A 27184-nucleotide genomic window follows, 5' to 3' on the forward strand; every position below is an offset into this window, starting at 1 on the left:
GCATTCAATTCTTGAGCAACTTTAGAGGGCCGATGTGAAACCACAGCTATTTAGTAGCTCATACATGTTAATGCTGATGTGGGGCTCACCAGCTGTAGCTGAGCTTGCAACTTCTCAACCTTTCCCTGAATCATTCTTCAGCTTTTCTAAACTTTGGACAAGGTATGTGTGAAAAAGGACTGAGACTTTTCCAGGAGTCATACCATCAAAGCCAGAGGTAATAAAAATGACAAAGGTTTCAGTCTGTGCCTGTGATTTCTACTTGTTCCCATGTCTCCCACTTTACATCCATCTTCCCTCTTTACAGCCTGCCCTGTAGACTTCAAGCTGTTACATCAGAAACAAAGGTTAACAGCTTTGCAGGGCCATGCTTGACCAGCTCCCACAACAGCATCAAGTCCAATCCCATATAAGCCTACTTAAATTACTATACCCTAGTAGTTCTGCTTCTCTGACTGAATGCTGACAGTTTCATACAAGAAAAACGAGGCTTGTGAAATGGTACTTGTCATTATAATCTCAAAGCACCTGTGCTAGAGTCTCTATTGTTCGCATATTCTTATGCCTTTCTAGAATTCTGACTTTCTAGGAGGAAATTTTATCTCCATATGACCAGTGCAGAATGGTACTTAGCACAAATTAGGCATTTATAAATCCTTTGTGAAACAAATAATTTGGAACACCTCTATTAAAGTAACAATAAAGATGTCAATCTGACTTCTATAGCAAAGGAATACATTAGCTATCAATAAATACTGACCCGAAATCGACTGTTACATAAATTAAAATCCTAGGAAGTCAGTGAAAATAGCAGTTATCCAAATGGTACACATTTCCAAATATTTCCTATTAAAGTCGTCCTTTGTGTATAAGCATATCCTTATAGAAATGCAGACAAACCTATGGAAAGGCAGAATTTTCTGACTTTAATGCTAGACTCTTTACGGTAATTTTATGACACATCAGGTTCATAATATTTTCTATGACATATTACTAAAACAATAAAGCCAATAATGTGACTTGATACACATTTTCTTTAGTTACTTTAAGATTAATAAAAAGCTTTAAATTTCCTATTACCTATTAGCCAGAAATAGTTTACCACTGAATTATCAGTTCAATGACATGTTTAATTTTTAGCCATATGTTAAAATAGTTCAGAACATTATGCAACTTGAAAAACCTAGTTTTAACTGTCACTTATAAAGTGCAAGATAGTAGGATTAATTACAAGTTTAAGCTATAACTTGGTAATCTTAGCCAACAAATTTTATTAAAAGCAAACTGGTCTTTCAAAAGTGATCATGGAACTCAAAATACAAGCAAGGATGAAAAACCTCTCATTGGCAAATAGATCATTTTAATTTTCTCACTATATGAAGCAAACTTTTCATTTTAGGAAAGGTTAACAGAAAGATGTCACAGGCTAGTTAATTGCTTCTAGCTCTCTCCACCGGGATAGATGCATTTAGAGAACTGGCTGTGATTGAGCCTTCTTTGCAAGCAGCTTTAGATCTGCAATACACTTGGCAATTGTCTCCTTTTCCTGTGACAAGGAAAGAGAAATCTGTTTAGACGTCTCCAAATCACAGAAGGGCACAAAACACTGTAATTCTAAAGGATACCTCCTAGAAGATCTTGATTCCTACACAATCTCAAGATGACACGACAGATTACTAGGAATATTTTATGTACCACAGAGGGATGCAATTTATTCTAAGCAAATCCAGGGAATTAGTTAAAAATCCCCTGGCTCACAGCTTTTATGAGTGAAATCTATAAAGAACCGGAAGCCAGATGCTGCTATAACCACGTGCCAATGGTGTTAGCTTGCATAGCTAACAGCTGCTTGAAAAACAGCAGCCTAACAACAATCACAGAAATGTCAAGAATAAAACTTTTGTCTCTTATTTTTTTTGTGTTTTCGTCAATTCCTAAGTATGTTACTTTTATGCAAAAGAATTTACTGGAGGGATCCCTGGGTGGCGCAGCGGTTTAGCGCCTGCCTTTGGCCCAGGGCGCGATCCTGGAGACCCGGGATCGAATCCCATGTCGGGCTCCCAGTGCATGGAGCCTGCTTCTCCCTCTGCCTATGTCTCTGCCTCTCTCTCTCTGTGTGACTATCATTAAAAAAAAAAAAAGAAAAAAGAATTTACTGGAAAAAAAATCCTTTAATTGTTGGTAGACAATTAAAACACTTCTAATCCCTGATGATTATAACAGAAAATGGTCATAAATACCTACGTACTCTCTATATTTGGGAGAGAAATCAAGTCATAATAAAAAAAATATATAAACTTTAGAAAAGGAAAACAAATTTAGGTGAGTAATAAACATTTCCTTTCTGTTCAAGACCAATGATGTAAGTGGCTGGGAAGAGGAAATGGAATAGAGATCATGGAATTAGGAAATGAAAGGGACTCAGAAATAGCTTTATCCAGTCTATTGTACAGAGAAATGAACTATGTTGGTTAGCATTTCCTAAGTGACAGAACTTGAATATAAGTGTGCCACAGTGTTCTCAACTGTCACTGTCTCTGACAGCAAGAGACCCTTTGGTGACCAAATTCTGAGGAAGAGGAAGGCCACCAAGGTAGCTGTGCAGTGTCTTCCCAGAACAATGAAGCAGGGCGACCCCATCGTCTCTAGGCTAATGACTCCTTGCCAGCTATTCCTATTGTACCAGAGCATCAGCAGAGCTTTGTGAGAAGTCAATACAATTCCAGAAACTTCAGGACACCATGTACCTGCTGGGCAGATATGCTCTGCACCACATGCTTCTCCACCCAGTTTATCATGTGTTCTTGTTCCTTTCGACGCATCATATTCTGCACAGAGATGTGATAGTCTAGGCGATTCTTCACTTCCCTGTACACTCTATGCAGCCGTTCCCGGTAAGTGAGCTCCAGTGCCATAGCAATGTTATTCTGAAGCAAAATTAAGAATTGATGAAAAAGTCTGCATCGTTGAAGGGTCACTTCCATTTGCGATTCCATTGGTTAGAATACCCCACCACTTTCTTGTACTTTATGCAAAATGGTTTTATTTAATATGAATGGGTAAGAGATACATGTGCTAAACAAACGCTAGGATGTGGTAAAAATATATTTAAAAGTATACACAGTGGGATCCCTGGGTGGCTCAGCAGTTTAGCGCCTGCCTTCAGCCCAGGGCCTGATCCTGGAGACCCGGGATCAAATCCGTCAGGCTCCCTGCAGGGAGCCTGCTTCTCCCTCTGCCTGTGTTTCTGCCTGTCTTTCTCTCTCTCAGGGTCTCTCATGAATAAATAAATAAAATCTTAAAAAAAAAAAAAAAAAAAAGTATATACAGTAAGTTTCTTCCAGCCCACCCAAGGCCACCATCTTCCTGTACGTCCTGTAACTCCCTCACAGAAATTTTCAATAAACAAAATACAGGCATAGGCAGGTATGCACATGTACACACACATCACTTTTACGAATTATGACATAAAGACCCACCACAATTTTAAGTTACATTGAATTCTACTATACTGGTGTCCCGTAATCCAGAGTTTATTTAACCAAGCTCTATTAATACATTAGACTGCTTCAAAATTTTTTCTACTAGAAATAATGCTACATCTGTTGTCTTTGCACTTATGTGTAAATACTTGCTCTAATAACATGTTGATTATCTACTATGTTCTACAAACTATGTGTCAATTTAGTCTCATAATCATACCATGGCATAGTTATTATTATATCCAACTTCCAGTAAAGAAATTGAGGCAGAAGCTATGGAATTTGTCCAAGGTTGTTCTATTTGTACAGAGCTAATAAATTGTGAAGCAAGCCAAGATCTGAATACAAGGAGCCAGGCTATAAAGCCGATGCTCTTTAATTAACACTGTCACATTCCACATAAAATTGTGCTACGTCATTGTCCTACCAGCAACACAAATGCCTATCACTACTTGACCAATGATAACTATAAAACCTTTTACTCTCTATTCTCATAAGCAGAAAAAATACAAATTTTAACTGTCATTATCTAAGAACATTGACATATTTAGAAATCATTTACACGTTATTTATGAATGGTCTGTGTCCTAGGCCTAGTTTTCTACTGGGATATTGGTCTCTCCTAAAAGAACTACCCTTTTGGGTCATATGGAACCCACATATTCTTCCCAGTTTGTCATTTAACTTTGTTTATGCTAATTTTTATATGAAAAATTTTTGTGAAGTCAATTTAACAAAATTTCCCCTTATAGTTTCTGAATTTTTTAAATTTTTATTTTTATTTTTTTTTAATTTTTAGTTTTTTTCTCTTTCAAGTTTTTATTTAAATTCCAATTAGTTAACATACAATGTAGTAATAGTTTCAGGAGTGCAATATAACGATTCGACACTTCCATACATCACCTTGTGCTCATCGCAGCAAAGTGTACTCCTGAATCCCCATCACCTACTTCACTCCCCCACCAGCCAAATAACCATCAGTTTGTTCTCTACAGCTAAGAGTCTACCTCTTGGTTTGCCTTTCTCCTCCCATGTTCATTTGTTTTGTTTCTTAAATCCCACAAGTGGAATCATATGGTATTTGACTTTCTCTGAATTATTCTGCTTAGCAACTAATTTCTTTGCCTCCCATTACAATAAAACTCCTTGACAATTTTGACAGTTGTCTATACTCTGACTTCAATTTCTTCCCTTCTACTTTTTCTTCAAGCAACTCCCACCACTTTACTAAAAATAGCCCTTACAAGGTCACCAACAACCTCCATGTTGCTAAATCCATGGCAAATTTTAGGCCCTTTATTTCTTGACCATAACAACTAGGATGACTACACACTGGAACTGTCCTTGTCACCGGTTTTCCCTCACCATGTTCTTGTCTTAGAACTTTTAAGTGCCACCTGTCAGCTCGTGACTCCCAAATTTTCAGCCTGGAATTCTCCCCATAAATTCCTGACTCATATACTATGTAATGGTCTATACCACATAACTCTACTTGGCTAATTGGCAGGCATTTCAAACCAGTGCTACCAGACCGAAGGCTATTTCTAACAAGGCAATCAGAGTGACCCTTCAAAAGACAAGTGAGATGGTGTTACTCCTCTGCTTAAAAGCTTCAATGACTTTCTTATTCAGAGGACAGGTAAGAGTCCACAGAGAAGCCTACAAGACTTGATCCAATTAGCCCCTGACCACTCTCTGCTTTTTCTCCTCCTCATCCATTTGCTTCAACTATTCTGGTCTCCTTACTATTCCTTGACCATACCAAATAAGCTTCCAGGTTTTGGGCCCTTGCAATTTTTCTTCGCTCTGCTGTAATACTATTTCCCCAGAAGTCCACACAGCTTGCACCAACATTTCTTCAGGTGTCTGTTCAAGTATCATATTAGAGGCCTCTCTAGACTGCCCAATAAAACTAACTCCCTCTCATTTCCTTTCCTAGTTTGTTGTTCTACATAGCACTTAGGACCAGTTGATATTCTTTATCTGCTCAGTTATTTTTTTTTTTCCTGTCCCCTCAACCCCTGGCTCGAAAGCAGACTCCATAAAAGCAGACTTTCTTTTATTCCCAAATACCTGCCAGAGTCTCACACAGGAAGAGCTCTATCAGTAGTCACTAAATATTTCAAAAATAAGTAAAAATATAAAGACTACCATCTGATTCTTATGAAAGGGCTACATCTTCAAAAGTCAAATTTTGTGGTGTACATATCATGTATGAGGTAGGAAGGATTCTCTGGTTGAAACCTAAGTATATACAGAAAGAGGTTTTAAAGTTTCCTGAGATTTTTTAAACATTTATGTGCTTAAGAATCTTTAGGGGTCAGTTTTTTAAAATCTAGATTCTTAGTTCCTAACACAGGTTCTGAATCTACAAAGTCTTGGGCTGGATTCGTAAACCTGCACCAAAGAGGACTGATACATGTGGTACTACAAACCACACTAAGAAATACTGGCCTAGATCCTTAATACTTCATATACTTTACTTTAGCACCTCATTTTTCATTTCATATGTGCTTCTTTAGCATAAAATTTCAATTATAGGGCATCTCACTATAAAAGGCATAACATAAAGCAAGGGCTCAAAGTAGGTAACAATGTGATTGTTTAAACAAAAATACTTGAGCATATTCCTAGAAATGTTTCAGAGATGAAGTATATTTTAGAATCTAATGATGCCTTGACCACAGTAAAAAAGCTTTACAGCTATCTGAATTTGGTTTGTGAATTGGAATCTAAAGTATCAGATTTCCTCACTGTAAGTAAGTATGTCAAGTAAGAGTTCCTCATAGTGAGCACATATGAAATGCACAGCATGTATTCCACCTATGGCCTTAGATAGTGAATACCATTTTTCAGTCAGCTATAATTTAATGACTACTGTCCTGTGTAGATCCAAAAATATGTTTTTATAACCTTTACTCTAATTTTAGAGTAACTATTTATCCACTTGATATTAAATATCTAAATACTTGTAATTGCCAAACCCCACCTCTTTTCTAAATACTATATGCTCAACCAATTCTCATAAAATTTGATTTTTGTTGTAAATGCACACAAACGGTTTAACTTTATTTTCCTTAGAAGGTTCTGAAACCTACCCTCTGGACATCAAAAAGGTAATGGCGCTTTTGAACCAGTGCCTGCTGTGACTTCTCTGTATCAATTGCATCCTGGATCTGTTGAATGGAAGCCTGTTTCACCTCTTCTAGTTGGGCAATTTTTTGCTGCAATTATGATTTTACAACAAAGATCAGTGAAAACAGAAAGCGTAACAAAAATAGCTTCATTCTATGCTTCCTCAAAGTTATATTCCTCATTTGTGAAAATCACTCATGAAGAAACATATACTGGGAGACATGCACAAATCCTTAAAGATAATTAATTGCTCACAATAACTATGAAGTAACTTGTCGAATGAGCAGAACTATGAAAAAACTGGACAGTTTGGTAGATTTAAAAGTATTTATCTCAAATCAATAACCAACATTAACACTTATAATTTTAATCATCGTAATTAGATTCATTTCTATATGCTTGTCCCCTAACATGAACATCAGAAACATCACTTGATGGTATGGATGCTTTTAATAGTCTATAATGAGAAATAAGGTTTACAGTTCTTACCTCACTGAGTTTATCAGCAAATTCTCCAATAGAGGCACCATATTTTTTAACTACATAGATAAGCAACCCTATTGTTGATATGGCAGAGAAGGTCTCTGCAGTAATCACATATATTTCTTTGGACAGAGAATATAAGATAAGTCCAGTTCCAAGCACGTAGGGTCCTAAAAGAAGGAAAAGTTATTTTATGATGGATATACTACATCTGAAAGGAATGACAAAAAGTTCTACATCTGATTAGTTGAAGGTGTTATGTAATGATTTAAAGCAACTGGATTAAAAGTAACCCTGTACTGAGGAGCAGTGTGGTAGCGCTGAAAAAAAGGATCTAGATCAGGGAATCTGACTCTGCAACACAGAAGAAACTGAATGATATAAATAATCTTTCAGTTTAGTTTCCTCATCTGTAAGATGGGAACAATACTTTCTTCACAGGGTGGATGACACTGAGAAATAATGTATGTAAAGTGCCTAGTACAACTGCTTAAGTAATTTGTGCAAGATATACTATTTATTGAATGGGAACACTGGTAAGGATAAAATTTATCCGGTCCTGCCTATTTTTACTGAATAGGAGGAACCTGACACTAGAAATAAGCAAGCAAGCAAGCAAACAAAAATCCCCCCAAAGAAAGTAGTATTTATCTATTAGGATGAATCAGGATTCTCAATTCCTGTAACACCTAGTTATAATGCTTCAAATATAGCTATCTTTTTCTTTAACCAAGCTGTTGAGTTCTGAAAGGACATAAAACCATGATGTACATTTCTTTAGGATTTTCTGTTGTGCCTCAGAAGAGCTAGGGAAGGACAAAACTGCCTCCTTAAGGCAGCATTTTACAGTGTTTCTGAGCAAAATGAATACCAAAGGATGTAACACAAGAATAAGGGTCTCAAATGTATTTTATCCAGTTTCCCATAAAAAGTTTCAATAGCTCTTTTAAAAATTTGTCTCTAATATATAAATCTTAAAGCTGAACGTAAATTCAAAACTTTAAATGTGAATTTGCAAAAAAGCCTATTGCTGGTAATATTTTAATCACCTGTGGGGATCTGAGGACCCTAATGTTTCTTGCAATTTCAGTTGCAGAAACCCTATTTTCGGTCACCTTCTGGAGGTTTAAAAAAACAAACAACCCTTCGCTTCCAGAATCCCCTCCTCACAGCAGTAGGTGGCACAAGAATTCGGAAGTAGGAACTTGGGTTTAAGGCCAACCCATAAACTAGAAAGAATAAATCTCACTCAGCCCATAATTTAGTTTCTAGTTCTTCTTGGTAACAAAAATCTTACAGGACTTGCTATGAGGATTAAATAATTTAAGTGAAAGCAGACTGCACTATGAAAATGTAAGATTTCAGAAGAGTGTATACTTTATTAAAAGGAAAAAACAAAAACAAAACAAAACAAAAAAAAACGGGCAGCCCGGGTGGCTCAGCGGTTTAGCACTGTCTTTGGCCCGGGATGTGATCCTGGAGACCCGGAATCGGGTCTCACATCAGGCTTCCTGCATGGAGCCTGCTTCTCCCTCTGCCTGTGTCTCTGCCTCTCATGAATAAATAAATAAAATCTTAAAAAAAAAAAGGGGGGGGGGAACCCTGATACATATTGCCCAACTTCTGTTTTTACTTATACAATTTAATAAACCCTACTTTAATACACAGCTCTTTCCACCACCTGACGATATATTATACAGTTACTCATTTCTTTCCTGCTTATAATAGAATGTGTGTTCCTTGGAAGGCAGGCACCTCAGCTCACGGTCTATGCCTAGAAGAGTACTTGGCACAGAGCAGGCATTCGGTGACTGATTTATCAACAAATGGAGACAATGGTATAAAATCAAGTGAAAATCCCAACCACATTTACCACAGACAAATCAGGACAACCAAATCACAACTGTTACATTGAACTACTTCCACAATTTACCTTTGACTTCATTTTTGTGCATACGCAGAAGAGGTAAGAGACCACCAAATCTTAGATAAACAAACTATACCACCTAAATGTACTATCAAACACTGGGCAAATGCTCACCTGTTACCCCAGTTTTGGGATAAAGGAACTGGAAGAATTCTTCGGGGATCAGGCCCAAACGAACTTTCCCTCCATATTCAGGAAGAGGAGGTACAGGTGCAAGACTCGGCTGCCCTGTGTGGAAGATCCTTGTCGCCTGCAATGCCCTAGGGGTAGCAATCACACAAATTTAAAGAGAACATAACGTATGCACAATTAGTAGAAAGAATGGGGATGAGGACTGAGGCAGTTTGCTACTGTCATAATGCAAAGAGAATAGACCAGGAATGGGAAAGTTAGGGTCTAATAATTAGCTGTGGCAGGCAAACAAAGTTGTTTTTTATAAAGATTTTACTTATTTATTCATGAGAAAGAGAGAGAGAGAGAGAGAGGGGCAGAGACACAGGTAGACGCAGGAGGCGGCTCCATGCAGGGAGCCCAAGGTGGGACTCGATCTCAGGACTCCAGGATCAGGACCTGGGCTGAAGGCAGACGCTCAACCACTGAACCACCCAAGCGTCCCGAGAGTAAAGTTGTATATAACTTTCTACCCAATCGATACTCAAAGCCCTTCTGTAGGTCTTAAAAGTCATCTGTCTAGCACTTTGTATGTTTATTACTAGAGTTCCTATATATAAGAACATAGATTTTATAGTCAGATTATCTGGCTTTATTTTTATTTTATTTTATTTTTTTAATTTTTATTTATTTATGATAGACACACAGAGAGACAGGCAGAGACACAGGCAGAGGGAGAAGCAGGCTCCATGCACTGGGAGCCCGACGTGGGATTCGATCCCGGGTCTCCAGGATCGCGCCCTGGGCCAAAGGCAGGCGCCAAACCGCTGCGCCACCCAGGGATCCCCTTATTTTTTTTTTTTAAAGATTTATGAGAGAGAGAGAGAGAGAGAGAGAGATGCGCAGAGACACAGGCAGAGAAAGAAACAGGCTCCATGCAGGGAGCCTCACGTGGGACTCGATCCCAGGTCTCCAGGATCACACCCTGGGCTGAAGGTGGCACTAAACCGCAGAGCCACCCAGGCTGCCTGATTATCTGGCTTTAAATCCTAGACCTGCCACTTGACTTTGAGCAAGTCGATTAATCTTTTGTAATCACGGATTTCTCTAGGTAGCGTGGGAATAAAGAATGAGTTTACAGGGTTGCTCTGAAGATTTTAGGTAAAGAGCTTCAAATGGTGCGAAGCATACAGTAGAACATGTAAGCGAATAGCTATTATATATTCACTGCGTTGTGAGCATCTTGATGGCAGGAACTTTGACTTGAGTATTCTCTGTGATGGGGTGCTAACTAACCATTGTGTGAAACAGGCCTTTTCTTTTTTTTTTTTTTTAATTTTTATTTATTTATGATAGTCACACACAGAGAGAGAGAGAGAGGCAGAGATACAGGCAGAGGGAGAAGCAGGCTCCATGCACCAGGAGCCTGACGTGGGATTCGATCCCGGGTCTCCAGGATCGCGCCCTGGGCCAAAGGCAGGCGCCAAACCGCTGCGCCACCCAGGGATCCCAAAAACAGGCCTTTTCGATGTGGGGTAGCTCTAATTATGTTCATCTTTAAATGGAACTGCCGTGTACATACTTGAAATCTCTATTCGTTAATTCCAATTTCATTTTTCTGTGTAACACACAGAATTTCCATGTATCTGGGTTAAACATCTCCGTTCTCTCACAATCCTGACAGTTCACAAGAAGCTGCCCGGTTTTGTTTACTACAGTGAGGTCTACAGATCTCACCCTGAATTATTGTATTATCATAGATTTGTAAACTACTCTCATATTCCAACAGCCCAGGACTGCATTTTTAGCAGTTACAACATATTACCATTTCATTAAAATTACGATGAAATAGAGTCCTCGTCTTTTTATACACGCTGTCAACCTCAGTCTCCTTCAAATTCTCTATGTTTTTTATCCCTCACCTACCCACTCAACCTCTATCCCTTTGCAAGGTAAGGGCTTATATGATTTAATTGATTTTGGTTAGCTGCTTATCGTTTGAAGGTTCTTTCTGCTTCCCTATGTTTTAGCTAGCCCACCAACTTTTGTAATTTGAGAATCATGCTCGAGGTTCTTTCATTTATTTTTAAATTATTTATTTATTTATTTATTTATTCATGAGAGACAGAGAGAGAGAGAGAGAGAGAGAGAGAGGCAGAAACATAGGCAGGAGAAGCAGGCTCCATGCAATGAGCTCGATATGGGACCCGATCCCCCCACTCTGGAATCACGCTCTGAGCCAAAGGTAGGCACTCAACCACTGAACCACCCAGAACCACGTATTTAAAGAGTTCAGGCCAAAATAAACAAATAAACAAATAAAATAAATATTTCAGGCCAACTCAAATCCTCTCTTGAACTAGCTATCTTAATTTAAGCCCTCATCATCTCTGGCCTAAACTACTTAATAATCCAAACCCTGGTTTCTCTCTGCTTCTCAACAAATACCCCTTTAAACTTACCTCCTCCAACCCAGAATCGAGTCCTGCATCCGGCTCCCGGTGCATGGAGCCTGCTTCTCCCTCTGCCTGTGTCTCTGCCTCTCTCTCTCTGACTATTATAAATAAACAAAAATTTAAAAAAAAACTTAGCTCCTCCACACTACTGCCAAGGTTTTTAAAATGTAAATTTGACTTTAAAACTCAACAGGCTCAGGCACCTGAGTCATTCAGTGGTTGTCAGGCTCCCTGCATGGAGCCTGCTTCTCCCTCTGCCTGTGTCTCTGCCTCTCTCTCTGTATCTCTCATGAATAAATAAATAAAATCTTAAAAAACAAAAACAAAAACAAAAACAAACCCAAAACCCAAAAAACCTTAACAGGCTCCAGACATCCAGGTGGCTCAGTGGTTGAGCGTCTATCTTTGGCTCAGGTCATGATCCCGGGATCAGGTCCTGCATGGACTCACCGTGGGAGCCTGATTCTGCCTTTCTGTGTCTCTCATGAATAAGCAAAATCTTAAAAAACAAAAAACTCAACAGGCTCTCCTGCCTACAGAAAACAAAATCTTTAACATGGCGTACATGATTCAACACCTAACAGATTTTATATCCTCATCTTCCTTCATTCTCCTATCCTCTAGCCATATGAAACTATACATAAATAAGTAAATATATATATATATATTTACACACACACGGCTATAAATGCATAGCTCCCCCCCGCCAAAAAAACCCCGAAAACATGCCTCATGCTGCTCTTTCTGCCTGGTGTGTCTTTCACTAAATGGCTGCCAAGCCCACCCAGCCTTCAGAACATCTCAAGCGTATCCTTTATAAAGTCCTTTCCAATCTTACATTCATTCACCTGTATGTCAGGTGCTAGGCGTATAGCAATGAGCAGTGAAGGTCCCAGGATTCACATTGTACTGAAGTGGAAAGAGGAGCTCTGAAGGGTTTTGTTGGGGCCGGGGCTTATGTAATCCCTAAGGCTAGTAGAAGAATGGGCTGTTACGGGACAAAAATAGACATGTAAGAAGACTAGTTAAGAGACTACTGAAATAGACCAGGTGAAAACTGATGGGCGTTCATAGCAGTGGCAGTGGAAGAATGGTTAGAGTCCAGATATAATTTGGAGGAAACAGCCTTGCTGACATATTATAGAATGTGAAAACGAGGAGAAATTGAGTACATTCCTTTTATCTTACACTGTAATCATTTTATTTGTGACTTATATTAAAATTGTTTACCTGTCTGTATGGATTCTTTTTTCTCTGATATGTTGGGAGCAATTGTAGCCTCACTTTATTGTGCACACAAAAATTAATCAGTTGAATTAAAAGCCATTTTTTCAAGGCATAAAGTCATTATGTTTGGCAAGATTTAAATCTAAGTCTGGAAGCAGAAAAAGAATTCCAAAAGAAATTAATAGGATTTATGGAACATTAATAACAGATACCAACACTAAGCACACGGTATATACTGAGCACTGTTTTCAGAATTTTACAGGAATTCAATCTCTTAGTTCTAACCCATAACGTACGATTATCTCCATTTTGCAGAGGAGATCGAGGTCCCGCAGCTTGTTCAGTGGAGAAACCGGGCGTTACTGTAGCTTCGGCCCTTGCTCGAACCCGCTACGCTGGAGCTGCGACCCCTGGAGGTGAGCTCCACATACGCACGTCAGCCTCACTCATTTTTCTATCTGGTTATGTAGGTGGCAAGATAAATATTTACAGAATCCGTGAATAATTTCTCTGTAAAAGTTGGAATCTGAGAGAGAGACTAAAAATAATATGCTTTCTGGTTTTACTTAAGGAAACTTGTTTTAGAAGCTCCGGATTCCCGCTGTAGCACGTAAGCCTAGCTGAAGGTCAAGGGCAGAGCTTCGAGGACCCCAAGCCTGGCTTCTATAGTTTGGTGACAACACAGCGCTTATCCCCTTAGTCTTTGCCGGGGGACGACACGACAACGCTGCAGGCGGCCACGGAGCAGCACTGCCGGGATGAGCTTTAGGCCTTTCTAGATCACCTAACGAAGGGCGACTGCGGGCCTGCAGCTCAGAGGGGTCCCAGAGAGGTGCAGTGCGGCGCAGGACAGGGCGGAGGGAGGCGCTCTGCCCTCACTTACCCCGGGCCAAGGAGGGCCGCGTTCCTCAGACAGGGCGCTGCACGTAAACAAAGCGCGGTCAGCAAAGTCAAGGTCCGAACTGCCCCGTCCGCGCCCCCGCCCCCCGTCCCCGCCCCCGCGGGGCCCACCCGAGGCCCCCGCGCCACCCCGGCGGGGGGGATTCCCACGCCACTGAGGCCCGAGTCCGCTGCGCCCTTCTGCACGCCCGCTCCTCCCACCGCTTCCAATAACCCTAGACGCGCCCCCTTGCAATCACCCTGACAGTCTGGACCAGGGTGTAGGCTTCTCACCCGCTGCGGCGGCCGCAGAAAGCACCACCCGTCGCAGCATGTTCAACGAGGGTCCACGCAGGGGCCTCTGCGTCCCAATGACCCGGACCCGGCGCTCCGTCAGAAGCGGGAGCAAGATGGCCGCTCACAAGTCTCGCGAGACGAGAGCATTGCGCCCTCTGTCCATTAACTTCGCTTCGACTTTTTTTTCTCGCGATACGAGGCGTGGATCCCGATGAACCTTTGGCCAGCGGGCGCTGCCGACGGCGGAGGGCGAGCGTAGAAGCACTTCTCGCGAGATGTAGAGCGGCCCGAGCCTGCGGAGAGGGGCGGAGGCCCGCAGGGGCACCACGTGGGGGCTGCCGGCGCCGAGCTTAGGCGGGCGTGCGGTTTGGGGTCTCGGTTGTAGTCGGAGCGGTGGCGATGCGGAAGGAAACGCCGCCCCCCCTGGTGCCCCCCGCGGCCCGCGAGTGGAGCCTTCCCCCTAACGCGCCCGCCTGCATGGAACGGCAGTTGGAGGCTGCGCGCTACCGGTCGGGTGAGCCGCCCCCCGGGCCCGGCCCTCCCCGTGCGCCCGCTCCGCCCCGCCGCGCCGCGAGCCCGGCCCCCGCCCGGTCCCCCCTTCCGTCCCCCCCCCCCCCCGGCCGCCGCAGCCTGCGGTCGCCGTGGAGACGAGCGGGGCCGCCTCCCGCGCTGACGGCTTGTGCTTCCCTAGACGGGGCGCTCCTGCTCGGCGCCTCCAGCCTCAGCGGCCGCTGCTGGGCCGGCTCCCTCTGGCTCTTCAAGGACCCCTGCGCCGCCCCCAACGAAGGCTTCTGCTCCGCCGGAGTGCAGACGGAGGCCGGAGTGGCCGACCTCGCGTGGGTTGGGGACAGAGGTATCCTGGTGGCCTCCGACTCGGGTGAGTGACTCTCCCCAGCCCCGCGGGTGCGGTGACGGACGGGACGCGGCTGCACCGGCGCAGCCTTTGCCGTCCCACCTCGTGCTTCGGGGACCTTCAGGGTGCTGCCCCGAAGGAGACGTCTTGTGTAGCAGGAAAATGCTTTTCCGAGATTTTGAATTGCCTGGTGGGAATTTCTAACAAAATTAAGAAGTGGATCAGAACCGTTTTTCTTCCCGGTAAACTTCCCGGCATCGCCTCTCAACCCAGACCAAGGATAATCTTGGTCTTAAAGATGATGCATGCGTAAGCAGTCTGTGCTCTTTCCATTTCTTCCCATTTTCTTCTCTTTAAATGTCTTCATTCTGCTTTGTTTGCTTTGAAAGTCAAGTTCAGCAATAGAGTCTTTGGAATGAAAAAAATCAGAATTTGAAGATTGGCAGGCGTTGCATGGAAGGATAAAAGTGGGACATTACAGATGGAGCCTTGGACAATTGAGCTTGAGCACCACATATCCAAGATAACTTGGGGGGTTCTCTGTACTTACTCTGTCACAGTGCAAGACGTTCAGTTATTCACAATATTTTTAAAGGAGTTATAAGGTGTTTATTCAAATTGTTTAACGAATACTAATGTCAAAGTAATTGGGAAGATTTGACCACACTGGACTGTGTGCTACACAGATTGCTGACACTTTATCCATGTCTCCTCGCACTTACTCTCTAGAGTTTTCTCACTGGAAGCCAGGTAACAGATTTTACCAGCCATTCCATCTTTCCTTGTCTTTCTGGAAGCTTTCCTCACCAAATTGAACTATTATTAAGAAAACAGTAATGCCAGAATAAAACCAGTTGGCTTGGTAATTAGCTGAATCCTCTTGTGACAGTGGATTTTGCTTTTTTTTTTTTAAGATTTTATTTATTTATTCATGAGACACAGAGAGAAAGAGAGAGAGAGAGGCAGAGACGCAGGCAGAGGGAGAATCAGGCTCCATGCAGGGAGACTGATGCGGGACTCGATCCCGGATCTCCAGGATCACACCCTGGGCTGAAGGCAGGCGCTAAACTGCTGAGCCACCCAGGGATCCCCGGAGTTTGCTTTTATAGCGATAGCTTACTTTGTTAGTTTAGTGACAGTGGACTCACTTGAATCCTGAAAGTGAATTACTGTCTTGGTGATATCCACACTCATTTCCCTCAACCTTCTCCCCACTCCCAACAGGTGCTGTTGAATTGTGGGAGCTGGACGAGAACGAGACACTCATTGTCAGCAAGTTCTGCAAGTATGAGCATGATGACATCGTGTCTACAGTCAGTGTCCTGAGCTCTGGCATGCAGGCTGTCAGCGGTAGCAAAGACTTCTGGTGGGTCTTTGTGCTCATTGCTTCTGCAATGAGACGTCCTTTGGGTGTCTTTACTATCCTATTAGCCTCACCAAGTAATGTTTTGGGCTTACTGTAAGAACACAGTGATTTATTATGACACGTCTGTAACATTTCCTTAGAGATACTGAAATTCATTGTGAATGGGCCTTTCCAGAAGCCCAGTAGGCAGTGACATAGGAAATGTCAGTTAAAGGAAGCTCTTGTTTGAACACGTGTGTTTTTGTAGATACTGTAGGTCAAAATTAAGGATCTGTTTCCTTTTGCTTGTTAGCATCAAGGTTTGGGACCTTGCCCAGCAGATGGTACTGAGTTCATACCGGGGTAAGTGCACATTCTTTTTAATCCTGGCCTTAGCTGTTTTGTTTGTATTCTCCCCTTGGGCTCTTTGAACTTTGGGTGTTAGGGGCAGCAGTTCCTTGCCCTTTCTGCTTTATCGTTTTTTTAAAAAAAGTATATCAGGCCCCAGTATCTGTTCCATGCTTTTTCTTAATAATTTTCCTGTTTCTAGTACTGGCCTCCCCATCTTTTGGCCACATGAGACTTCAGCTCGAAGGCAAACTTTTCCACCCCTTCTGCTACCTCACCATCAGTGGGTTCCCAAGTCCTTTGGCATTTTTTTCCACCTGGTCAGTGATCTCCCTTTCCATTTCTGATGCTCCCTTTTGCTTCCAAGTTTTACTTCGCACTGATAGTGGCACTCACCTCATCTCTCCGTCTGCAGTCCTTCACCTTTCATGATTTGCGTGGCTTGTGGATTAATATCTCATTTTCTTGTTATGGCAGTGGAGCCCTTCTGTCTCTTGCCCTGTAAATAAAAACTGGTCTAATCAAACCCAGCCATAGTAGAGCCTTGACATTTTCCACGTATACACTCTGAAACTTGTGAATCTTGCACTTTTGAATATTCACTTCCATAAAATTTGTTTTCCTAATGATAACCATCACTTTCTATTAATGTTACTTTTTTTTTTTTTTCACTTTCATCAATAGCAGTAGCAGCTGACTTTATTCTGAGAGCCATTCTCTATGGAGATGATGCCTAGAGCATTAATGTGTGTGTGGTTAAGAGATATAGATGCCAGGTAGTTACCTGGTTCACTCAATAGCTAAGTGCCATTCCCTGCCAATTCTAATTGCAAAGTGTATGATTCATATATGTGCCAAAGCAAAAAACTAGAAACTCCTACATATCCTGGACCTTCACTATTTATAAATCTTAGACTCTAGTGGGAGTCCAAGATTTATAAATAGTCAATGTTAAAACACTGATGCCTTTTGTTTTTTAGGTCTGTGAGGGATTTTCCTGGTCTGCACTAACTCCTTCAGCACTTTTTCCATTCATCGTATTTCATCAGTTCTTTGTATTTCTGTCTTACTCCCCCCACTGAATTGCAAATCCCTTGAGGGCAGAGGAACTCTTTATCTTTTGTATTTTCCCATGGTGCTTGTCTCTGAACTTTGCTTTCAAGTGAGCGGTCAATTCCTTTTCATTGTGTCGGCTTTTTATGGATTCAAGGGCTAGGAAAGAACTATGAAAGGTGGTTGGATTACATCCTCCTGTCTTGGGCAGAGCCATATTCAGACTATCTCCAGTAGCCTGGTAAATGCCTTCAGAGTAGGTGGTTTCCACAGCCTGTATGCATCATAGAGCAGTGATCTTTAAAGTTTTTAGCATGTAGCCCTCCTGAAAATTTTTTGAAAAACTACCCTCACGTTTTTAAATTGGCATCTAATTTAAATTTAAATAGTTGCAAAGGACGTACTTTCTGGCCATATCATTTATTGTGCACTGGTTTCAAGCACGTGTTGGTCAAGATTTTGGATTTGCAGTTTAAGTCCCTGTAACCTCTGCCAAATGTCTACCAAATAACCTAACTGGCTAAAAACCAACCTGCTTTGTTAGGCCAGCTGGCCAAATTAGACTCAACCTTCTTTTTTCCTTTCCTTTTTTTAAGATTTTGTTTATTCATGAGAGAGAGGCAGAGAAGCAGAGACACAGGCAGAGGGAGAAGCAGGTTCCATGCAGGGAGCCTGATGTGGGACTCGATCCCGGGACTCTGGGATCACGTTCTGGGCCGAAGGCAGGCACCAAACCGCTGAGCCATCCAGGAATTCCCGCATCTCAAACTTTAATGTACCAAAGGATTACCCGAGGCTCTTGCATAAGTGCAACTCTGGAGTGGCCCTGAGACTATTTCCTAAGAAGCTCCCAAATGATACTGATGGTGCCGGCGTGCAACCATAGCGTCAGTTTGGTTTTGATTTTTACAGTGATTTTTTTTTTTTTTTAAGATTTTATTTCTTTATTCATGAGAGACACAGAGAGGCAGAGACATAGGCAGAGGGAGAAGCAGGCTCCATGCAGGGAGCCCAATGTGGGACTCAATCCTGGGTCCCCAGGATCACACCCTGAACCAAAGGCCGACGCTCAACCACTGAGCCACCCAGGAGCCCCTAGACTCAACTTTCTATCAGAAAAGGTCTGACTTCATTTTTAAGTTCAGTTAAATTTGTTAGATGTGTCCTCAGGACATCATCTGTCATAGTTCTCAAAATTTTCATAGTTAGGCAGAAATAGAGTCCCAGAATACTCTAGTTGCTCTTGGTGTGTTGCGGTTTGTGGTAGCTGAAACAGGGCCAGCTCCTGCACTGAATTTTGCCAAGGTGCTCTTTGGCTCTCAGGGAAAAGCCCCTTTTGTTTAATACCTTAGGGTTTCAGACACCTGGGCATTGTACCATGGTGAGATGTGGGGTGGCTGAGAAGTGCGTGTCTCTTCTAAAACTGGGAGGAGGGCAATGTAAAAGAGGAGGAAGGAAAGGGGCACTGGGAGACTGGAAGCTTCTCAGTTCAGTTTTAGGAAACAGAACTTTGGGAAAGTTTATTTCCCTAAATGTGTCAGTGTCCGGACCTCCCTTGAAAGTTTCTGTATGTTGTCTGGAGGTGTGTGTACTAAAATCTGAAAATTGCTATTCTGGGATGTAAATTCCTTCACTCTTCTTGCCAGGCCCCTGATCTTTCTTCCCTTGTCTTTACTAATTCATTGGCTTCCCCATGCCTTTTTAGCTTTAGAACTCCATCAACATTTTCTCTTAGGTTTTGTCTGACCCAAAATCTCTCACAAAATGTGTTAGATTGCATCATGAGATAAGGGGTCCCTTGGTGGTATCTGGGCTGCTTGGTAGTGATGCCTGCAGCTTTTCTGTCATGCTTGCCTCTCTCTCCTTCACAGCTCACTCTGGGCAGGTCACCTGTGTCGCAGCCTCTCCCCACAAGGATTCCGTGTTCCTTTCATGCAGTGAGGTGAGATACAGCCTTTCCTTCCCTCCTCACTTCTAACCACACTCGAACCCTCTGGCCACAAGTCTAGTGTGGAGGCCTGCAGCTGCTTTTTGGATTGTGAAGCTCTTTTCCTGTTCCTTCTTCTAGGACAACAGAATTTTACTCTGGGATACCCGCTGTCCCAAGCCAGCATCACAGATGGGTGAGTCTGAGAGCCAGTGGTGGGAGGGTGGTAGTAGGAACCCACCTGGAAGAGGCTTCCTGGGCCAGAGACAAAGGCAAGGTCACCAAAATGCTCAGTCATTGTGGCATAAGAGACATAATCACTTACTCTCTTTCCCATTGAAGCTCTGTTGATTCCATTGTGTGCAATGGGTACCAAGATGATGGGTTGGTTTGTGGGTGGCTGATATACTTTACGTTTCTGGGATGGGTAGATAAAGGGGCCAGAATTGTTGCCTTCATGTTTCATACCTGAAACCTGCCTGTGACTAGTGTCCAGAAAGGACAGGGGAGAGGCTGAAGGATAAATGAAGGTATGAGGATCGAGGGCAAGGACACAACTGCCTTAGCAGGGTTTGAGAAGGCAAATTAAGGTGCTTCTGAGATTTGGAGTGAATTTTGTTTGAGAAGCTCCTTCCCAGAGCTGGGCTCCAAGTCTTGTTTCAGATCCCTCTTCTCTCTTTGCAGGCTGCACTGCCTCTGGCTACCTTCCTACCTCCCTGGCTTGGCATCCTCAGCAGAATGAAGTCTTTGTTTTTGGTAAGGTGGCCTGTCACACAGAGTTTTGACTCTGGTAAGGGGGAGGATGAGAGCACGCTGACCCTGTAAAGCACAAAGCTCTGGCCGCTCAGTCTCCCCAGCACACCTGAGTATTATGTAAATTCTGCCAGTGGTGAGGTGGGAAGGTGGAATGTTCCAAAAGTGATTTTAGTTTGACTTTGCAAAATATGATGACTTTTTTCCTGGCAGATTGGATTCCTGAGTATGTGCTTCAGCTCCTATGTTTTGGGTACAGCCAGAAGTCAGTGGATCACAACAGAACAAGTGGATTGCTATGTAGAGAATTCTGTTGTAGAGTTGGGGTAGCTCTCATGCTCTCACAGCGATGAGGCTGTACCTGTGATGACATAGTTTGTGGTTAAAATAATAACTACCTCGTTCATTAATTTTCACAACTACCAGTGACTAATTATCCCCACTTTGCAAAAGAAGAAACTGATGCACAGAGTGGTTAGCTTGTGTAAGGCTGAGGGACTAACATTCAAATCCAGGTCTGGCTGACTCCAGGGCCCATGCTCTTACCCACTGTGATGGGCTCCCTGCTTTCTCTAGGTGATGAGAGTGGGACCGTCTCCCTGGTGGACACCAAGAGTGCAAGTTGTGCCCTCAGCTCAGCCGTGCACTCCCAGTGTGTCACTGGGCTGGTGTTCTCCCCACACAGGTACTGTCCTTTGTCCCCAGGGGCCTGCTGGGTATGAATGGGACAGTGCAGGGGCATGCTTATGTTTGCAGAGCATTAGCCAATTAGGTCATTCCTTAAAGCAGACAGTGCCCTAGCTGAGGTTTCAGAATGCTAAAGATCTCTTAAGACTATAGTCTTTTTTTGGGTGATGTAGTGTCTGTCTGCACATGGCTGAAAGCTGGTCTTGTTCCTGCTCAACACCCAAGATGATGAATATTGTGGGCTTCTGAGACTGTTGGGTGGGAAAACTGTGTTTTTGGATTATTGCTAAAGCTGCAGGGAGGGACCAGATGGGATAGTTAGTTGCCAGGATAATTGTAAACCTGGCTTGTTCCATTTCCCTCATCTTTCCCGGGAACTTGTAACGTGGAGTTGAGTGGTAGCCAGACCTTAACCCAAAGTGAGGATCAAGCCACCTCCTCTGGGTCCCTTTAGGGTGGGGGCTGGGAACTAGACTGGGCAGGATTCATCTTGGAACCATGGCTTTACCTGTCATAACCCTCCCCTTGCTCTCCTAGTGTTCCCTTCCTGGCTGCTGTCAGTGAGGACTGCTCACTCGCTGTGCTGGACTCTGGCCTTTCTGAGGTGTAAGTCATCAGGAATCGGGGAGAAGAGCTGTGGTTGGCTGGGTCCTTTCTGTTTTCATTAAAGTGCACTGAGTACGCTGTCTCACTCAAGGGGACTAGGTAATGGCAACCGGCTGACACGACTGTCTCCCTCTTCCTGGGGCTGACTCACAGCCAGCTCCATCCCTGGTCAAGGAGGGGTGTGGTGGCAGGTGGGATTTCCCAGCCTGGTGTTCCAGCTGTCCCCCAGAAAGGGGCAGTCTGCACTCTTCACATACAAGGCACGTACATGAAATGGGCCTGCTGTGGGGTGAAAGGCAGCAGAGTACTGGAATTATACTTTCTTCTTTGCCAGGATTTACTTTCTGATCCTGACCCATGTTACTACCCTTCTTTAGCCACCACTTTTATATGGAATTAGGGCGTGGGATCGAGTGATAGATGAGGTTCTCTATGGATAACCGCATTGCCACGCATATGGTGAAGTTTATGTAACACATCCAGAAAGGTGTCCTGGTTGTGTTGGATTCTCTCTCTTCTCCACCTTTGCATTTTCCTCTTGTCTCTCACCATGCCCAAACTTTCCTTTTTTCTCTTTTAGGTTTAGAAGCCGAGCCCACAGAGACTTTGTGAGAGACGCTACGTGGTCCCCGCTCAATCACTCCCTCCTTACCACAGTAGGCTGGGACCATCAGGTCATCCACCATATCCTGCCCACAGAGCCTCTCCCAGCCCTTGGACCTAAGAGTGTTGCCGAGTAGATTGGATTTAAGACAAAAAGCGAATCCCCCATGAGTATCCCTTTGCCCCTGCCCTCTCAGCCTGTGAGACCACACAGGAGCCTTACAGTATGCTCTACACCAGATCTGGGCAGTTAATAGGCATTGTCTCTTTGCCTGAGGGACGCTGGATTCTGGGATCCTGTAGTCATAGGGAAGACCAGCGTTCTTAAATTGGATATGTAGGTATGTCTGAGTGTGTGTCTGTAGATACATGGTTATTGGTGGTGGGAGGGAATTAAGTCCATCTTAACGTCTTTCCAAGCTCTCCCCCCACCAGAAACAAAACAAAACAAAACAAAACCCCACAAAGTTCACAAAAGGGTTTTATGCTTCCTATGTAGCTGTGCATGAGGAAGTGGCCATGACTAGATGAGGTATGGGATGTGGGGCATCCCTGGATTCTTGGAAGCAGCTTATATACTACTCATGGAGATGGGAGCAACTTTATTTTTTATAGAACTTAGTCTGCCTTTTTCACGGCAGTGCTTCATTCACAAAAATCCCACCCAGCTCATCTCCAGGAAGAGCCAGGACACTCATCATAGTTTTGCACATCTCTTTGCCATTAAACGGAGTAAAAAATGCATTTTCTGGCTGTATAAAATTTTGGCTGGTGCCTATATTATGCTCCCCTCTGCCTCCCCCCCACACACACACCTCCAACCCCGGCCCATGGAATTGTATATGTGAAAGATGAATGTTTTCCTGTCATAGATCCCATGGAAAAAAGTTGGGATGATGGAGAGCTTAAAGGCATTTCAGTTAAGTTAAAAACTGACACAGACTTGGAGAAAAATGTCTGCCATGATTCCCACTGAAAAACAGCTTGAGGCCTGATCTCTCCTGGCCTCTGGATCCCATTCTCTGGACATAGGAGGTCTGAATGCTGTTTTTGTGGACTCCGAAGATTTTAAAGTGCAGCATCAGAAAATCAGAAATACCAGTTGGTGAAATAAAAAGTGTTGGCTTCGTTGGCCTGTCTTTGGAAGTTAGACATATCACTATGTGAGGCATCAGGATATCATGACCCAGGATTTGTGTGTGTGCTTCCCTAGCCCCTTAAGAGTAGCTAGTTGGAATTTAAATATTGGGTTACTTGGGTTGGTGGACTGGCTACTGCCAGAAGTCCTGGTTAATTACTGATTATGAAACTAAATATAATCAGTTATGTACTTTGGTGCTTTGCAAGTTTAGCTCAGCTACAGTTGCATGAAACGGGGCAGTTTGAAGGAATACGGACAGAATATTTTAAGTAAAGCTTCCATGTTTCACCCTTGCCAAACATAAGGTCTGTTGTCACAATGACCCCAAGTAAAAACATTGGAATTTGTAGTCATGTGGTCACTAGGTTTGGGTTAAGATGGGAAGAAAGCCTTCACTATTAACAATAACTTCTTGGAAGGTAATAGAGTGGGTGGGTAGAAATGCTTAAGTTCTTCACAGAGATAAGCTTCTTAGATAAACTTCTTAGCCTTCTTAGGCTTAGAGAAAATGAGGAGGGATGAAGTGGGTAGGAACTAAATTTACGCAGTCCTTTTCTTCCACTTGAGCGATGGAGAGGAAAGCAGTGAAGTTGAGAACCCAAGGAAATTGAGCGATGGAGAGGAAAGCAGTGAAGTTGAGAACCCAAGGAAATGTTTGTATCCAGGTGGTTAAAATGACAGCAAAGAGGGAAATTTTAGTTTTAGAAAAATTCTCTTACTGTTAAAAAAAAAAGAGTTGGTTTGGATTCAGATCTCTGCCAATGAGAATAATCACATTGTTTAATGATTGCCACCAAGACATTTGCAAATCTGATCAAAATCACCATACCAGGTAGCAATGACCATCCCAGTTTGGGTTGAATGTGTATGTTACAGTGAGCAAAAAAGTTGGTTTAGAATAGAAAGTGACTTCTCAATGAGAAAAATGCAATAGGTATCCCATGTAGGGTGGTTCAGTGAGTCCTGGGGATGACGCTAGTTTGAGTAGTGTGAGCATGAACTTAGTGGTGACAGTTGGGAATGGACTCATTTTACTTTGCTTAAAACTACAGGCATTCATACTGCATTTAATTTCACTGGTTCAAATGTCTAATGCTGGAGTAAATCCATTTCCCTAACTTCATCGTTCTTATTCTAAAGACCACCATCCTGACCCACTAGTCCACTGCTGGTCTGCAGTCACCACAGTTACAGGAGGCTCAACTTTTGGGTAGTGCCTGGAACCAAATGCTGACGAAGGCTCTGTATGGTTTCAGGTGGCACCAGACATTGCTCTGATTCCCAAGGTGTCTCCTGCCCCATAGAACAGCAGGAGGCCAGGTCATTAATAGCTACATGGGCATTACTTGCTGATTCACCATCACATCATAGCAGCAAAATAACCAAATAGTACTACCTATATTAATTTATTAAAATAATCCTTTTTTGAGTTGCCTCAATTTTTAAGCAATATGAAGTTAGGGATGTAGGGATAATATACACTTTTTAATATACAATAATTTTTAAATCCTCATGCACAACCAAAAATGGTCTCATGTCAAATATTGGAAGCTGCCAAATCTATCCCATTTGGTTTTTTAAAAGATTTTTTTTATTTTAAATAACTTGCACATCACATATGGGGCTTGAATTTAGAACCCTGAGGCCAAGAGTTTCACATTCTACCTATTGGGCCAGCCAGGTGCCCCTATCCTATTCATTTTAAAGATGTAAAATGGTAAAGATCTTTCAAGTTTTACCAATCTATAGTCAACTGTCTGGACTCTAGATTCAATCAATTGATTTTGCTCAGGTCATACTTGTCCAATTTACATAGGAGTGTCATGAAAGATTTGGCCAAATGCTTTGTTAAAACCAAAATATTTCAACTCTGATCTTGCCATCTAGTTGGGTATTGTGAAATGCGGCAGGGAGTGCACTGCTGTAGGCCATTTCTTCAGGAAGCCAAATAAAAGACCTTTGTAAATGTCTTCTCATGAGAACAGGCTAAGCACTAGGGAGGAGTATTTTCAAGTATCCGGGTGGGTTCTGACAGAACTCAAGGGTTGAGAGCAGAGTGATCTGGCAAAGGACTTTGAACATGACCGTCATTCAGCATTTACTATTCATCTGCTTTACACATGGAATCACAGTTGCCATCCTTGGCATGGTCATCGCTGACCGAAGTAGAGGTCACTCCTAGGCATCCATTGTTACATTGTGGTGTTCTCTTTATCTTCATCATCCCAGGGCATGGAATGGTTAGGTCTGAGATCCAGCCTTACCCAGTGCAGCAGAGTAGGATCCCAGAAGACTGACCCAGGTGCAGATGAGGGTTCAGACTGGCAAGCAACTTTAGCTCTGTGCTGGGGACAGCAGTAAGAACTAGTGCTGGCAGGAGTTGGGATGGAAGGGTGCAAACCTAGTGGGAAATCTCAGCGATATGGAATTTGGGGGACAGGAAGCAGCATGAGGGTAAGCTTATGAGAGGCAGGCATTCACTTCAAGGGGGTCTTAAAAATAGGCAGCAAGGGCTCCAGGTGCCTGGCAAGACTGAGTCAGGACCCAGGCTGTGGGGAACAACTGTAGTGTCTATGGTTTACAGAACAGGAAGGGAAATTAATGCAGAGACTCATTTAACAAGTATTAGGTGACTCAGGCTAGGAATGGGGAAACCCCAGTAAGAGCATGGTCATTAGTGTTAGAAACCATACCAGGGGAAATGTAACCAGTGGTACAAGTTGTTGCCCAGCCTGACCAATCACTGTTGCTCTCGAGAGGCTTGATCATCTCCTGATGCAGGTGCTCAGCCCAAGGAATGGAACGTGGCCCTGGGCATGCAAGTGGGACTCAAGTGGCCCCGTGCATGGTGCACAGTAAGCTGGATCTCAAGTCTGTTAGCAACAAAACTCATGTTTTCCCCACTGCCCCTATCCTATCCAAGAGAGATGAGAGAGACATACTTCTCCACGAGAGACGCATACACTAGCTCTTGGGTGTATGATCAGTCTGTTCACTGGAAGCTTGAGAGCAGAAACTATGTCTTGCTCACCGTTGTATCTAGAGTGTCTAGTAGGGCCTGGCATATGCTAAAAAAATATTCATTTAGTACTTAAAGGAAGCAAAGATGGATGAACAAATGGAAACAGTCTCTTTTAGGTGAGGTATTCCATCAGGCTTGCCTAGGGTTTTACTGAAATATCCTTTGTGTAACCATTCTATACCATTTAGTGCTCTTATCCCATGATATGCAAGCAGTCTGTTTAAAAAACTGATTTTTCTGATTTCTTCATACTGGAAGTGATGCATATTCAACCACTAGTCATTATATTTCCTTGTGTCATTTATTATATTGACATCTGGTTAGTCTCTCAGTGACGTGGACTAGGTGAGCTCTCAGTCTCCTGAGAAGATGGGCATCCAGCCTTCACGATTGAGACTCAAACCATGAAATGTGGGACCTCCTCATGATCTGAGATCCTCTGTAGCAGAAAAACACCGATGGCACATAAAAGCATCTGGCTACAGGTCTATTTTGTTTATTCTTCATATTGTTGCTTTATTTTTAAAATATTGACTCAGGTATCCAGAATTATACTCCTCATGTTCCTTAGGTTCCTAACACATTCTCAGTCCTGGCTCATATACTGACTCAAACATCCTTGACTCACAAAAAATTAGATTTTTGTCTTTTCTTGAGAAGTTGAATCTTCCAACATGGGGTCTATTCTACTACATGGCCACCATTAAGTGGCTACTCGGAGTACAGTCCCTGCTCTGCTGTCTCCTGACCAAGAGACTTCATGTTAATTGGTGTGTATCACTGGGCTTGATCTATTGTTCTAATAAAATGGAGAGTGAGCTACTCTACTGCGTCCACTTCACCCATTTA

General features: G+C 43.0%; 2 protein-coding genes across 2 annotated transcripts; one reads left to right on the forward strand and one right to left on the reverse strand.

Annotated features, from left to right (window-relative positions):
• Window positions 1–905: 905 nt before the first annotated feature.
• Window positions 906–14240, reverse strand: ATP5PB (ATP synthase peripheral stalk-membrane subunit b). The gene is made up of 7 exons (XM_025982355.2): window positions 13995–14240; window positions 13705–13741; window positions 9142–9287; window positions 7107–7270; window positions 6581–6706; window positions 2748–2927; window positions 906–1546 (listed from the first exon to the last, which is right to left on the reverse strand). Exons 1-7 carry the CDS (start codon window positions 14032–14034, stop codon window positions 1469–1471), a joined length of 771 nt encoding a protein of 256 aa, XP_025838140.1. The 5' UTR covers window positions 14035–14240; the 3' UTR covers window positions 906–1468.
• On the forward strand, window positions 14187–27158 carry WDR77 (WD repeat domain 77). Its single transcript, XM_072754331.1, has 10 exons — window positions 14187–14511; window positions 14689–14874; window positions 16075–16216; window positions 16509–16558; window positions 19468–19538; window positions 19665–19719; window positions 20208–20279; window positions 20853–20961; window positions 21501–21569; window positions 22150–27158. The coding sequence occupies exons 1-10, from the start codon at window positions 14397–14399 to the stop codon at window positions 22307–22309; spliced, it is 1029 nt and encodes a 342-aa protein (XP_072610432.1). The 5' UTR covers window positions 14187–14396; the 3' UTR covers window positions 22310–27158.
• Window positions 27159–27184: the final 26 nt, after the last annotated feature.

Source organism: Vulpes vulpes, chromosome 3 (assembly GCF_048418805.1).
Source record: "Vulpes vulpes isolate BD-2025 chromosome 3, VulVul3, whole genome shotgun sequence".
Taxonomy (NCBI): Eukaryota; Metazoa; Chordata; class Mammalia; order Carnivora; family Canidae; genus Vulpes; species Vulpes vulpes.